Below are 16,392 nucleotides of genomic sequence, written 5' to 3' on the forward strand. Positions count from 1 at the left end.
TCCTCCAGTCAATAATTCTTGCCTGTTCACTCGATGCCAGCCCCTGGATGCCAGCTATTGAACTGGACTACTGTACTTTTCAAGGTACTGGACTGGAAGATTAAACATGTTTTATCTTTTGTTTGTTTGTTTTTTATGTATTATTTGTGTGAAAAGTACTATAAACCTATTACAGTGCAGTACTATGTAGCCGATTGTGTTAGTTGGGTACCTAGGCTAACTTTGTTGGACTTGCAAACAAATTGGACTTACGAACGTGCTCTCAGAACGGAACTCGTTGGTATGTAGGGGACTTACTGTACTTACTTTAGAAATAAAGAACTAATGAATAGTTTTTAAAAGGATGAGCCCCATGAACTTTACCTTATAGAATGCTCTCCCTGATTACTTCCACCTAGCCATGTTTCACCCCTTCTTCAAGATGTTAATTCCCAATTCCTTTTATGGACAACTCCAGCTCAACTACTCTCTCATCTGATCTCCTTTGCTAGAAATTACTGTGTGTGGCAAATCATCACACATTGCTTTGTTACACCACTTCTTCTAAAAAGTAGTATAAACCATCTTGCATTAAACTTTTCATTTTGTATTTTCATTTGTTTCACTGAGCCTTTTAGGGGTTGCCATGGTCTTTGAAGGGGTCTTCAAAGATAAAGAATGACAAATGGAGAATACGTGAGCAAGTAAAAGGGAAGGAGAACACGAGAAGGAATTTGAAGTTCCTCCTTAGGGGGAGACTTCACATGCATTTACCAAGTAGAGATTCATGTGAGCCAGTGACCCCTTTTTATACAATACTAAAAGCCCCTGGATAGGTAAAACCTTCCCATTTTACATGGAATTAACCCAATTATCACAACATCAATTAGCTAAGAGCACTTGCACTCAAGGAATGAGAGGTTGGAAGACTAAAGCAAACATTTTGAAGCAAAACTCACAAAATTTTAGAGGGCATAAAGATCAACTAGCCCAAACCCTTACTTCACAGGTCTCAAGGCAAGGCATTGGAGAAGTTCAGACTCAAACTCAAGTCTCCTCTTAAATTCTGCTGGGGGACTACACTATCCAGCCTGTGGGACAAGACATCTGGCCCGGGTAGAAGATGGGGTCTTTCCACAGCAAGAAAGACAGGAGGGCTCTGTGCCTGGAGAAGAGGAGAAAGAAAGCAGGAAGTGAAAAAGAAGTGGTTGTCAAGTTTTGTTTTATTCCTAATTGTGTCCCAGGCTCCGTCACAGTCCATGTCACTAGAAGTTTTCCATATTAGCAGAAGCCAAATTAAGATAATCAGAACTGGTTTGGAAGGCTACTAACCTCAACTTCCCCTTACCCAGCTCGGTCTCTCTACTTCAAGAAACCAACTAAACTTCAGCTTACAGCTCTTTAACGACCCTTCTACAACCCCCCTTCCACACCTGGAGAAGGAAAGTCTGAAAAGGAGAATGCAATGCAGACATGAGGGGTTTCCCTATTTCCGTGGTATTTTCAGCCGCTTCCCCAGTATCTACTGTATTGGAAAGTGAGAGTCATTTAGGGTAGCCATGGAGATAGTACTAGCCTCAGTCTTGTTTCCTTACTTTTCTTTGCTATTAAAATCTTTCCCTCTGATTTCAGTAAGGCACCCCTACTTCTGCAGGAGTCCGGGTTCTGCAGGTGCTCTCTCTCCTCAGGGACACTTCTGTAGGGGGCAGGAACATGTTTTTAAGTCGGGAAGAGCGTGTGAGCTCTGTGCGAGAACGGGGGAGATGTATACCAAAGGGCGGTCGGTCGCATCTACAGTCTCCAGGTTTTGGAGCTCGGCCCCGGCCCAGACTACAAGTCCCAGGAGACCCCGCAGTGACGGGGTGCTCCGGTGATCGTTCCCTCATTCCTCTGGATAGTGGAGATAAAGGTTCCGTTCGCAACGCACTGCGGTTTGGTTTGTTTTCAACGGCGGTGACGGAGGTTGGGAACCCGGCCGACTGCAGGCGGGGGCGTCAGGAGGCGGATTCCTCCTGCCCTAAGCACTGCGGGGCGGGAGGAGGGGAGCCGGACCAGAGGGCCGGGCACCAAGCCGCGAAGGCAGAGCAGGCTGAGGCGATGGAGGGCGACGGGGTGCCGTGGGGGAGCGAGCCGGTCTCGGGTCCCGGCCCGGGAGGCGGCGGAATGATCCGCGAGCTGTGCCGGGGCTTTGGCCGCTACCGCCGCTACCTGGGACGGCTGAGGCAGAACCTGCGCGAAACGCAGAAGTTCTTCCGCGACATCAAGGGCTCCCACAACCACAGCTGTCCCTCCTCCCCCACGGAAGGCGGCGGGGCTGAGCGCGGCCCTGCCGGCGATGTCGCCGAGATCGGGCTGCAGGCGGGTAAGGAGGGTAGCCGTGAGGAAGACAGGGCTGGAGAGGCAAACTGAGGGTGGGCCACACCCCTGCCCCTGCAAACAACCCCGGGAAGAGGCGGAAAGTGGAAGAAGGGCCGCGTGGCGGGGCCCCCGGGCCTGACCTGGCCGGATCCGAGATGCCGTGGGAGGGCATCTCTCGGGGTGGGGGAGGGGAGGGGCTCCAGGGACTCGGCCGCGGGGACCAGAGGGCAAGGGGCGCCCGAAGGCAGGAGTGCCAGGAGCAGGATCCAGGGGACCGGGCTGTGCACGGGCGGGAGCGCGGAGGGCCCCAGTTTGAGAGGGCGGAGGTTAAGCCTCAGAGTGAGGAAAGTTGCTCTGAGTTCGGGGATGAGCAGTTGTGGTCAGAGTCCCAGTTAGGGATGGTGGAATGGAGGGATGGAGGACGGGCGGTAGGCAGGGAGCCCTAGGAGGCCAGGGAACTGTAGTGGATTTTGTGTGTCCGTTGTGTGTGTGTGTGTGTGTGTGTGTGTGCGTGTGTGCGTGTGTGCGTGTGTGCGCGCGCGTCTGTGTGTTTGACTATGTATGTGAAATACGCTTGCATCAATCATTTGGCAACTCTGTGAAAGGAATGTACTGGGGAGTGGGGCTGGGGTCGCTAAAGGAAAGGATGTCTGATGGGTGCCAGGGAATTGCCAGAGATGCGGATTGTGTTTAGGGTGAAGAAGTTAGACAGGGAAAGGGTCGTTTTTTGGTCCTGGAACTTGACTTGATTCTCTCTGGGATGTGTCAGAGGCCCTAAAGCATTTAAAATCGTGCAGCGTTTTTGACCTTTCCTAATTTCTTGCTTCCTCTTAAACTGCTGTTGGTGGGGAACTGGAGGGTTTGATAACTACTTGGTCTAATTAGGAAATAACAGGTTGGATGGAAGAAGGGACTGGCATCCCATGCAGACAGATACCTTGGGACAGTATAGCAGTCAGTGGGTTTCATTGAGTGATTCTCTAACTAAAGTGTGTATTAAGATTAATGTTGAAAATATCTCAGGCTCTATGCCACAGATTGATTATGTCTAGTGGGTGGGTCCTAAGAATCTAAACGCAAGCCATGGGTAGGGATTCTGACGCAAGTGGGCCAGCAAGCACACTTTCAGAAACACTAATTTAGATGCTGACAGCAAATTTGAACATGAGGCGTAGAATACAGTGAATTCTTAAACTCTTCAGAGTTTGTGTGTTGGGCCCTGTATTTCCAAAGTTGCATGTTTAATATCCTAAATTTGTCTGAGACTCCAGAAATGGTGATAAAAATAAGATTCTGATTGGTGATATTCCACTTAGTTGGCCTGGATGTAAATAAAAAAGCTTTTATTTTACCTCATGGGATAAGTGGGACGAGGGGGGATGACCAGCTTTTCTGAAGTTGTGGTTTTGCCATCTTCTGCCCAGAGATTTGTTATTCTTTTTTTTTTTTTTTTTTTAGATTTGTTATTCTTAAAGTGGACCCATAGAGGGGACTAATTTCTGTGAGGCTATCAAAAACAATTGGTGAGAAGGGCAGATGTTTTCAGGGATGAGCCCCAGAACGTGTACTTTCACCCTCTCCCTCAGCAATGCTTTTCCAGCGGCTTTCCCTGCTGCTTACAAGTTTTTCTTATAGCTTATCTTAAAAAGCCCTCTGTTGCTGTAATTTTTTAACAACTATTTTAGAATTACTACTGATAAAAAATCAGACAGTAGATTCACCTCAGAGAGATGGAGGTTTTCAAGGCACCTTGGCTGGCTCTTGTTTTTATTCTTTAAAAGCCAACTTAAGAAATACAAATGCACCTTTGTATTTTGCCTCATTGGCTTTTCTAGTTGACTGCATCATGAACTAATCTTTTCGTATTTAACTCTCTTCACCCTCTGGAGTCTGTCCATCTGAAATAAAAACCAGGAGAGGGTACAGATGACAGGACTGGGAGCCATTTGATTTTGTTCCATGAAATGCTTCCATTCCTTTAGTGTGGACAGTTTAGTTTTTGGAGGTGAAAAGGAACATCAGGAGAAATTAGTGAGGTGGCACTTACTATGTATATTATAGGGATGCCATTTTCCCAGCTGTTTAGGTGATTGTGTTAGAAAGTAGAAACCATTCCTTAAAAGACAACTAGCTCAAAAAAAAGACAACTAGCTCTTGTTCTCTCCCTTTACAGACTATCTTTAGAAGGTCAAGTTCATTCAGAGACTGTCTCAACTTTCTTCTGTGAATGTTGGTTTCTGATTAATAGGAACTTGAAATGTTAAGCGAAGGAACACTCAATTCTTAAAACCTCTTTTGAAGGTTTTAATTATCGTTTCAGAATGGAAGTGTCTTCTAGGTTGGATGTAGTATGGTATTTGAGCAATTGAAGATCATGGATTTACTGTAAATTTTTATTATTTCACTTTTAACCACAAAAGAGATGGGAACGACCCCCCAAATAATGCTTCCTTCTTAATTTTCACAGTTTTGAATTCACTGAGGGCAGTGTAGTGAGTATATAATGTACATGATGTTTTAGAAGTTAAAAAGTAGGTGGAATCTAAAATGAGAGTAGCTCGGCCTGTACAGGGAAAACTGAATTATAAGTGAAACCGCCTTGATTCAGTTCCTCCTTTTCTTTCCAAAGCATTGACCTTCTTTTCACTTAACTATAGGGAATGAGAGCCCGTCTATCTGTTGATTTTCCTCTGTCAGAGGGTTCAGAAGTAATGAGATAAAGGCTTTGACCACTTCTGAAGACAGGCAGAGTGGAGTACTACAGAGTAGCAGAGGGAGAAGTATTTTTCTTGTTCTATGATCTAGTAGAGTTCCAAGCTGTTGCAGTGTATCATAAACCTCTCAATTTTAAGAAATTGGAATGACTTAAATGTATTTAGTTGGAATGCTTTAATCTGTGCCACATTCCTTTCTTCCTGGTTCCGCTCCTTACTAACTGAGTGACCTTGGGCAGATCACAACGGTGCTGTGCCACGGTTTTCTCATCTGGAAATGAGGATTATAATCATAGTAGTTGCCTCTAGGGTTGTTGGGAGTTAGAACAGTGCCTGGTAAGGTGCTGTGTAAGTATTAGCTATTACTAGTCAATAAACATTTGAGCCCCTGGTAATGGGGTTAAAAAGTAAATACAGGGCTCCCCTGGTGGCGCAGTGGTTGAGAGTCCGCCTGCCGATGCAGGGCATGCGGGTTTGTGCCCCGGTCCGGGAGGATCCCACGTGCCGCGGAGCGGCTGGGCCCGTGAGCCATGGCCGCTGAGCCTGTGCGTCGGAGCCTGTGCTCCGCAAAGGGAGAGGCCACGACAGTGAGAGGCCCGCATACCACAAACAAACAAACAAACAAAAAAAGCAAATTTAAACGTTGGTCTTAAAGTTGGGGGAGAGGATTTTCTTTACAGCCTGGTTTCTTATAGTTGCCATCTTCATGGGGCTGAGGGGTGGAGGGAAGTTGGTTGTGGGGTAAAACAGCCAGAGACTGGGATGGGTGTGCTTTCTAGTAATTTGCCATGATCTGTTTAGAAGAGCTGCCTCAGCATTTCAACAGAAGCTTAGCAGAGATGGTGCTATAACTGTGATTCTTATTTGTTACTTGTATTACCTTAGATGAACAAAACCCCATTTCCCCAATTATATCTAAAACTTTCACTTTCTCTCAACTTTCTTCCTGTATGGAAGCAGCATATAGTAGTCAAAAGTTTCAACCACCATTGTTTTCTCGTGTAACAAGTGGGGAAAGAAAAGTAGTCAAAAGCAAGCATGAGCACTTGAGTCAGACCTGAGTCCCTCTTCTAGTGCAGCCTTTTATCAGCCGTGGGGCTTGGGGCAAGTTACTTAACCTATTGGAGTCTTGGTTTCTTCATACGTAAAATGGGAGTGATACAGAATGCCACATATTATATGAGTGCATCTATTTGAAATGTCCAGAACAGGCAAATTCATAAAGACAGAAAGTAGATTAGTGATTGCCAGGGGATGGGGGGAGAGGAAAATGAGGACTAACTGCTAATGGGTATGGGATTTCTTCCTGGGGAATAAAAATGTTCTAGAATTAGACAGTGGTCATGGTTGTACAACTTTGTGAATATGCTAGAAACCACTACATTGTGTGGTTTAGAAGTGTGAGTTTTATGATATGTGAATTATATCTAAATAAATAAATAGAATGGGAGTGATAGTGTCACCTCACAAAGTTGTGATATTTAGAGATAATATACATTAAAGCACTTAGCACAGGCATATAGTTAGTTCTAAACATACGTGACATTTGAATGTGTGTGTGTATGTACTTGGTGAACATTAGATTAGGAGGCTGGAACAGGGGGGTCGGGGGGAGAATAAGAGGAGTGATGAATGGAATGAGGAACAGAACAGTTTTGAGCTGATGCCAGATTGAGGCCCAGGTCTCTTAAGCTCCCAGTCCCGTTCTGCTTCTGTGACTCCTCCCTTGTTCTTTCCTGATCTGGCCATGGGAATAGAAAATGCACCCTGGCAATGGAGAGATTACGTTACAAGTGAGTCATAACCCAGGCTCCATACCTTGACATGGAACCATAATCTACTTCAGTGGGAGATTTTTTCTGATTGAGCGAGTATAATGTGACACTACCTACTCAAGCCTTTTATACCAATTTCCAGTCCCTTTCCTTTCCCCTTCCTAATCTTCCTTTGCTAGGATAATCTGTTTCCCATGGCACGGGGCAGCGCACTACTAAAAAGGCTTGGATAATTCTGCCTGCTCTTGAAAGAAAAGACATTATTACCTTTAAGATTATTATCATTTACAATATGTTTAGTTTAGTCTTAAAAGGCATTACTGATTTCAATATGGTTAGTTCTTCAGCTTTGCAAGTAGCATTTAAAGAAAGCATGGATTTAAATAAAAATCCATCTGGTCTTTAGATTTTGTTATGCTCTGTCCACTTTCCAAGCATCAGCATTTATTTCTCCATGCTTCTCTGTCTCACTATGTTAAGTCAACAAAGAATCTTCCTGCAATAAATGGACTTCTCAAAAGCAATCTTTTGAAACTAAAACCTCAAAAAATATGTTACTGAAGTAAAGGGAAATATGAATTTCACCTTAAACCTATTGCTCAATTCCTACAGGCTCTGGACATACAGGTCATGTTTTTATTTATTTATTCATGTGATAGCTATGGATAGATTCGTCTTATCTCGCTTACTAGATCGTGAACTCCTAAGGGTAAAGAGTGTTTTGCTCATCTTTGTATCCCCTGCAGTGCCTACCATAGTGCTTTGTACGTAACAGGCAAGTATCTGTTAGATCGTTTACATATCTGGTAGATATTGGAATGATGTTTTTTTCCACTCCAGAAGGGCAATTTTTCCCCCATGAAAGATATGGGATTTTGTATCTTTGCCAAGATTTTCCTCTCTGGGCCCCTAAAACAGAACAATGATAAGCATTTGATAGATGACTAATTAGGCTGGAGCTGCCAGTATCCCAAAGAATGATTTTCATGTCCCAAAGAATGAGTTGCATGCAATACCGGAGCTTCACCATGATATGGGAAGTAAATATTCATTCACTCAACAAATCTTTATTAATGCCTAACTTTGTATTGGGTACAGGACACACAATGGTGAAACATTGTCCAACTAACTGATATTTTAAATTCTAAGCTGATGTTAGAATTGTTAGAACTCTAACACGTTAGAATGTTGTTAGATGTTAGATGTTAGAATGTTAGAATGAAAGAAAGAAGGATTAGTGTTTCATCATGTTCCCTCTAGAGGATTTCCTACACTTTGGTTTCCTGCTTAACCATTAGTCTTTGAGGACAGGAGGATAAGGCATATGAGAAATTCTAAGATTAAATGGCATTGATAAAAACAGTAGTTGAGATGCTTTACTAACTTTCTGACAGTACAGGAAAACTAGCCCCAGTCTGTCTCTGGGATGGAATAACTAGAATTGTCTTGTTTGCATGGTTCAAAAGCAGAATGCATTCATGAAGGTTGTTGCTAGAGTATCTTTTATCTTCATCAGAGCTTACTCACAGGGATGCCAATATGAAGCGTGTGAGGAGTGTGGGTGGATGCGGTTTTTTCCCTAACTGTTTTAAGACCTAAGGTGAATTTGCTCCTTACTTTTTGTAGAAAAATAGTTCACCTCTAGGGATAGTGGGTTTTGCTTCCTGCGTGGTCCAGGGAATCTGAATGGTGTCATTCATAACAAGAGTATAGAGTCCCTGTGAAAGATGCAGCTTTTCTTTCATGACTCTCAGAGGTCTGACTGGAGTCCCCTGTAGGATTTTCAGTCTAAGTATAGGCCACCCCATGCTTGAAAATTGATTCCATTCTTTGCCAAATGGGGAGTCTGGTAATCTTGGGGATCCTGGAACTTGACACTTTAACAGAGGAGAACAGATGTAGCAGTGGTTATGTGCCCCCTTGCTTAAAGCTATAAATCAGCCTCTCTGAGAAAGTCTCCTTATAGATAGTATTCCTCCAAAGTCCAAACCAAAACTCTCTGAAGGAAAGTTGGTCAGAGTATGGGGACTCATCAGAATCCCCTGTGGGACCCTGGTTGAATTGCCCATCACATGCGGTGCCTTCTTCTGTCGTATTTAGTAGGCAGTGTGCAGTGTGAGTGGTTTGGACGTGTCCCCAGCCTGTGGGGTGCCATGTGGCTGCGGGAACCTTTTGACCACAAGTCTTTGGAGTTGGGCTTTATAATGTGCTTCCATTCCCTGGGGTGGTGTTCTCTGGGCAGGAAGATGGGAAGTAGAACTTGAGGATTGTTTTGCTTTTCACTTGTTTAATAAGACATCAAAACTATCCCAAAGAATAGTAATAGCTTATGTATTCATAAAAGCCCTTGACTATTTAAAAAAAAACCCTCATACTTCTTTTTAAAAAAATGCTTTTATCACTTTTATTTTACTCAGATATAAAAAAAGGTCTAATTTTAGCTTCATCAGATTAAGACTTCAGTGTGTTATTTATGCCAGACAGATTTTACCCTTTCTAGTTTATATAATGGGAGAGAATTATATTTCCCAGGATTTTCTTGGTTAAGCCAAGCTTTCCAGACTAAAGATTAAGTAAGGCCGCATCATAAAAGCAACTGGATAACAAGACTCATTTGAATAAAAGCTCTGTTTTTATTCAAATTAGAGGGACAGTGACTGAACCAATATGGAGCTTACTTTTTAGGGATATTCTGTGCAATATTCTGTAGCCTTAACTTTTAATATTATGGAGATATGTAGGGGCAAAAAGGAATGGAGCACTTGGGGGAAAACAGCTAGTAGGAGAAGCCATTCTTATTCTTTTGGCATATAAGAAGCCCCCTGGGGAAACCTATCTCAGTTTCTCCTGATTGAACAATTGGCCTGCTCTGCTGGCTCATATTCCATGGAGAGAAGTGGAGAAGTTCTGCTGTTGCAACTTGGAAACGTGGTTGGTTAGTCGAGGATAAAAGTAGTTAGTTGGCATGTGATAAAGAGGCCTGAGCTGCAGAAGAGGTGGAGGTGTGTTCCCTGCCGCTGAGTCATCAGGAGGCCGCTTCAGGCAGTGCAAGGTCAAGCTTCTTCTGGTGGCTTCTTGTTCAATGAACTGGATGGTTATAGGTAACTTTCATCAAAGTGACCTGTCCTGGAGTGGGTGTTTGTCTATACTGCTTAGTCTTGAGGACTTGGGTTCTAAATCTGATCCTGAACTACTTGTTTAGATGAGTGCCTTGGACTCCCCAGACTCAGAACTGGCATCAGAAAATGATCACAGGAAGATTGAGGAGAAAGAAGGTAATGTGCAGGGCAGAAGTGGGGACAGTGAAGAAACTTATTGTTTAAATTATATTATTACTGTATATGATGTATTTTTTACCTGCTGGGTTTTTTGGGTTTTTTTGGGTTTTTTTTTTGTTTTTTTTACGGTACGCGGGCCTCTCACTGTTGTGGCCTCTCCCGTTGCGGAGCACAGGCTCCGGACGCATAGACTCAGCAGCCATGGCTCACGGGCCCAGCCGCTCTGCGGCATGTGGGATCCTCCCGGACCGGGGCACGAACCCGTGTCCCCTGCATCAGCAGGCGGACTCTCAACCACTGTGCCACCAGGGAAGCCTGGTTTTTTTGATGAATAAAATTCTGTCTCTTTATCTCTTTTCTCTGAGATCCAGACCTGGATACATTTTGCTGGTTATCTTTTTAGCCAATATTTTAAAAATTATTTTGAAATAATTTCAAATTTATGTAAATGTCACCAGAACAGTACAAAGAGTTCCCACTCCACGCAGGTTCTCCAGTTGTTAAGATTTTATTGCATTTGCCCCATCACCTAATCTCTCTCTTTCTATTATAATATATGTATATATTTTTTGGAGCCTTGTGAAAGTGAGCTCTAGATAGGTTGTCTTATCTCTTCTAAACACTTCAGTGTGCATTTCTCCCAAACAAGGACATGCTATCAGCATGCAACTTCCCAAATCAGGAAATCAACATTGAGTCAGTATTACCATCCAGTCCACGGACCCCATTTAAGTTTTGCCAACTGTCCCAGTTGTGTCTTTTTCTTTTGATCCAGGATCCTGTCCAGGAGCACATGTTGCATTTAGTTATCATGTGTCTTCAGACTCCCTGAATGTGGACAGTCTCTCGGCCTTTCCCTGGCATTTATATCTTTGGCAGGTTTAAAGAGCAGGCTTTACATTCTATGGGATGACCCTCAGCCTGGATCTAGCTGCTTCCTCATGACTAGACTCAGGTCGTGAGCTCTCAGCAGGACTAGGCACAGAAATGACGTGATGTGCAGTCACATCAGGGGTACATGTTGTCGGCCCACCCACCCTTGGAGATGTTAAGCTTGATCTCTGGTCATGTTGGTGTCCTTTAGATTTCGCCACCTTAAAGTCACACTTTTTCCTTTTGCAATTGATTAGTCTTTTGTGGGAAGGTGTTCTAAGGTTTCACGGATGATCTTGTTCCTGAAAATGCCTCCCTCCACTAGACCTAGCATCCATTGACAGCGCCCACCTGCCTCAGTGGTGGTTTTTCTATCCACTATTTCTTCTATATTTCTTAGTTGGTATTTGCAAAGTTAGAGCATTCCTTTTCCATTGTTTGTTTATTATTTATTTATATCAGTGTGGGACTTCTGAATTTTTTCAATGGATTATAATTTCTTATTATCATTTTAAAAAAATTTTATGCTTAAATTGTCCCCAGTCCGGTGAGTAAGCCCCCCTTTGAGGTGGCTCCTGTGTCATTTTTAACACATTCCCACCATTGGATCATTCTTAATGTAACTAGCTGAAAGAAGCTGCCTTCCAAATGACGGAAACTAAGCCCTGAGTGAAGCATGGGGTTGGCTTCCTCGAAGAACCGCTTCCATCTCTGCATCCCGTAAATTACAGCTTCAGCTGCCAGCTGCCTTTCTATTCCCTCTGCAGCTCGACCAGCCTCAGGAGCAGTTTCTCCCAGAAGGGAACTTGTCAGCAGGCTGCTGAGTATGGTCTCTTCATGTCACATGGCTCCTAGGACATATAAGCCCTGGGGGGGGGGTGGTATGGGCAGGGGAAAGGGTGGGGGGAGGTTATGTCCCCCTTCCCAGGTACCAGTACAGTCTGCTTTCCAAAAGCTGTTCAAGATCTTAACATGACCACCAGGTAGGATAACTTGAGTGACATTTCTGCCAGATTGACTTTCAGCTTCCAACAAGAGCTTTAGCTGCTTGAGTACATTTCCATCTCTAATCTCCAAAAACCATCCCCTTCAACCAAAATACCTTGTATTATTTGGTCCTGAAGATTCTGAAACCCAGACTCCCTAAGCATATGTTTTCCTTAAATGGGGATGCCCCTTCTAAAATTCAGAATCCTTTAAATTTAGCTGAAGGTCAGAGAGCTTGTTTGGGAATGATAAATAAATGCTTCTTGGCAGAATTATTTCTCTCTCAGCTCCTGGGGTTTTTGTAGCTCAATACTTTGAAGCTTGTAGTAGAATTGATTGTAGTAGAAAGACTGTATAACGTTCATTTCTCAATTTAGGATTTGTTCTGTACTCTTGGCACATGTAGTTAATAACAAATAAAACATCACTACTTATTTGTGGAAATGCATATTTGTGTCACTGATTACTTCAGTGACTTATATAAAATCCTTTGTATTTAACTCACTTTCAGAGAGGACTTCAAGTTCAGTGTTAAAGGTGAGGTAAAAAATTTTACTGAAGGAGGGAAATCCTTGGGTATCAGGAACAAGTATTGCAGTAGTAACTCTGTTGAGACCTGAATTGACTCTGAAGCCCCATCAACCTTATGAGTTTCAAGAATAGGATAAGGCAAAGATAGAGTTCCACTTCACTTATTCCATATAGTGCCTTCCCTCCTTGGCCACGGACTATACCTTACCCGGCTTTCACTCATATTATTGACTGGGATGGAAAACAGGCAAGAAGGAGAGTGTGATGATATAAATCCATTACTCCAAAAACAATTTAAGCAACGTATCTAACCTAATGGGTCACTAGAGACATCAAAAGGTCATTAACGAGAGATTGGTTCAAGATGGCGGAGTAGAAGGACGTGCTCTCACGCCCTCTTGCGAGAGCACCAGAATCACAACTAATTGCTGAACAATCATTGACAGGAAGACACGGGAACTCACCAAAAAAGATACCCCACATCCAGAGACAAAGGAGAAGCCACAGTGAGATGGTAGGAGGGGCGCAGTCACAATAAAATCAAATCCCATAACTGCTGGGTGGGTGACTCACAAACTGGAGAACACTTATACCACAGAAGTCCACCCACTGGAGTGAAGGTTCTGAGCCCCACGTCAGGCTTCCGAACCTGGGGGTCTGCCAACAGGAGGAGGAATTCCTAGAGAACCAGACTTTGAAGGCTGCTGGGATTTGACTGCAGGACTTCGACAGGACTGGGGGAAACAGAGACTCCACTCTTGGGGGGCACACACAAAGTAGTGTGCGCATCAGGACCCAGGGGAAGGAGCAGTGACCCCAGAGGAGACTGAACCAGAGCTACCGGCTAGTGTTGGAGGGTCTCCTGCAGAGGCGGGGGGTGGCTCTGTCTCACCGTGAGGACAAGGACACTGTCAGCAGAAGTTCTGGGAAGTACTCCTTGCCGTGAGCCCTCCCAGAGTCTGCCATTAGCCCCACCAAAGAGCCCAGGTAGGCTCCAGTGTTGGGTTGCCTCAGGCCAAAGAACTAACAGGAAGGGAGCCCAGCCCCACCCATCAGCAGTCAAGTGGATTAAAGTTTTACTGAGCTCTGCCCACCAGAGCAACAGCCAGCTCTACCCACCACCAGTCCCTCCCATCAGGAAACTTGCACAAGCCTTTTAGATAGCCTCATCCACCAGAGGGCAGACAGCAGAAGCAAGAAGAACTACAGTCTTGCAGCCTGTGGAACTAAAACCACATTCACAGAAAGACAGACAAGATGAAAAGGCAGAGGGCTATGTACCAGATGAAGGAACAAGATAAAACCCCAGAAAAACAACTGAAGTGGAGATAGGCAGCCTTTCAAAAAAAGAATTCAGAATAATGATAGTGAAGATGATTCAGGACCTCAGAAAAAGAATGGAGGCAAAGATCGAGAAGATGCAAGAAATGTTTAACAAAGACCAAGAGGGCTTCCCTGGTGGCACAGTGGTTGAGAATCTGCCCGCCAATGCAGGGGACACGGGTTCGTGCCCCGGTGTGGGAGGATCCCACATGCCGCGTAGCAGCTGGGCCCGTGAGCCATGGCCGCTGAGCCTGCGCATCCGGAGTCTGTGCTCCGCAACAGGAGAGGCCACAGTGGTGAGAGGCCTGCATACCGCAAAACAAAAACAAAAACAAAGACCGAGAAGAATTAAAGAACAAACAAACAGAGATGAACAATACAATAACTGAAATGAAAACTACACTAGAAGGAATCAATAGCAGAATAACTGAGGCAGAAGAACGGATAAGTGACCTGGAAGACAGAATGGTGGAATTCACTGCTGCGGAACAGAATAAAGAATGAAAAGAAATGAAGACAGCCTAAGAGACCTGTGGGACAACATTAAACACAACACCATTCGCATTATAGGGGTCCCAGAAGGAGAAGAGAGAGAGAAAGGACCAGAGAAAATATTTGAAGAGATTATAGTCGAAAACTTCCCTAACATGGGGAAGGAAATAGCCACCCAAGTGCAGGAAGCATAGAGAGTCCCATACAGGATAAACCCAAGGAGAAACACGCCAAGACACGTAGTAATCAAACTGGCAAAAATTAAAGACAAAGAAAAATTATTGAAAGCAGCAAGGGAAAAACACAACTTACAAGGGAACTCCCATAAGGTTAACAGCTTACTTCTCAGCAGAAACTCTACAAGCCAGAAGGGAGTGGCATGATTTACTTAAAGTGATGAAAGGGAAGAACCTACAACCAAGATTACTCTACCCGGCAAGGATCTCATTCAGATTCAATGGAGAAATCAAAAGCTTTACAGACAAGCAAAAGCTAAGAGAATTCAGCACCACCAAACCAGCTCTACAGCAAATGCTAAGGGAACTTCTCTAAGTGGGAAACACAAGAGAAGAAAAGGACCTACAAAAACAAACCCAAAATAATTCAGAAAATGGTAATAGGAACATACATATCGATAATTACCTTAAACGTGAATGGATTAAATGCTCCAACCAAAAGACACAGGCTTGCTGAATGGATACAAAAAAAAGATCCACCTATATGCTGTCTACAAGAGACCCACTTCAGACCTAGGGACACATACAGACTGAAAGTGAGGGGATGGAAAAAGATACTCCATGCAAATGGAAATCAAAAGAAAGCTGGAGTAGCAATACTCATACCAGATAAAATAGACTTTAAAATTAAGAATGTTACAAGAGACAAGGAAGGACACTACCTAATGATCAAAGGATCAATCCAAGAAGAAGATATAACAATTATATATGCACCCAACGTAGGAGCACCTCAATACATAAGGCAACCGCTAACAGCTATAAAGGAGGAAATCGACAGTAACACAATAATAGTGAGGGACTTTAACACCTCACACCAATGGACAGATCATCCAAACAAAATTAATAAGGAAACACAAGCTTTAAATGACACGATAGACCAGATAGATTTAATTGGTATTTATAGGACATTCCATCCAAATACAGCAGATTACACTTTCTTCTCACGTGCTCATGGAATATTCTCCAGGATAGATCACATCTTGGGTCACAAATCAAGACTCAAAATTTAAGAAAATTGAAATCATATCAAGCATGTTTTCTGACCACAACGTTATGAGATTAGAAATGAATTACAGGGAAAAAACCATAAAAAACACAAACACATGGAGGCCAAACAATACATTACTAAATAACCAAGAGATCACTGAAGAAATCAAAGAGGCAATCGAAAAATACCTAGAGACAAATGACAATGAAAACACGATGATCCAAAACCTATGGGATGCAGCAAAAGCAGTTCTAAGAGGGAAGTTTATAGCTATACAAGCCTACCTCAAGAAACATCTCAAATAAACAATCTAACCTTAAACCTAAAGGAACTAGAGAAAGAAGAACAAACAAAACCCAAAGTTAGCAGAAGGAAAGAAATCATAAAGATCAGAGCAGAAATAAATGAAATAGAAACAAAGAAAACAATAGCAAAGATCAGTAAAACTGAAAGCTGGTTCTTTGAGAAGATAAACAAAATTGATAAACCGTTAGCCAGACTCATCAAGAAAAAGAGGGAGAGGACTCAAATCAATAAAATTAGAAATGAAAAAGGAGAAGTTACACGGACACCGCAGAAATACAAAGCATCCTAAGATACTACTACAGGCAACTCTATGCCAGTAAAATGGACAACCTGGAAGAAATGGACAAATTCTTAGAAAGGTATAACCTTCCAAAACTGAACCAGGAGAAATAGAAAATATGAACAGACCAATCACAAGTAATGAAATCGAAACTGTGATTAAGAACCTTCCAGCAAACAAAAGTCCAGGACCAGATGGCTTCACAGGTGAATTCTGTCAAACATTTAGAGAAGAGCTAAAACCCATCCTTCTCAAACTCTTCCAAAAAACTG

The 16,392-nt window shown here is 43.3% G+C and overlaps 1 protein-coding gene across 4 annotated transcripts in view; it reads left to right on the plus strand.

Annotated features, from left to right (window-relative positions):
- The first annotated feature begins 1,906 nt into the window (after positions 1-1,906).
- Positions 1,907-16,392, plus strand: part of DSTYK (dual serine/threonine and tyrosine protein kinase) — a 61,829-nt gene continuing 47,343 nt past the window's right edge. For 3 of the 4 annotated variants that reach the window (XM_032644324.1, XM_032644333.1, XM_032644348.1), the window contains exon 1: positions 1,907-2,341. In XM_032644324.1, the coding sequence (XP_032500215.1) occupies positions 2,077-2,341 (265 nt within the window). In that variant the 5' untranslated portion in view covers positions 1,907-2,076. Of the gene's footprint in view, positions 2,342-10,028; positions 10,102-16,392 lie in introns of all 4 variants that reach the window. The other variant, XM_032644340.1, reaches the window with a different exon arrangement.

Source organism: Phocoena sinus, chromosome 1, assembly GCF_008692025.1.
Source record: "Phocoena sinus isolate mPhoSin1 chromosome 1, mPhoSin1.pri, whole genome shotgun sequence".
NCBI lineage: Eukaryota > Metazoa > Chordata > Mammalia > Artiodactyla > Phocoenidae > Phocoena > Phocoena sinus.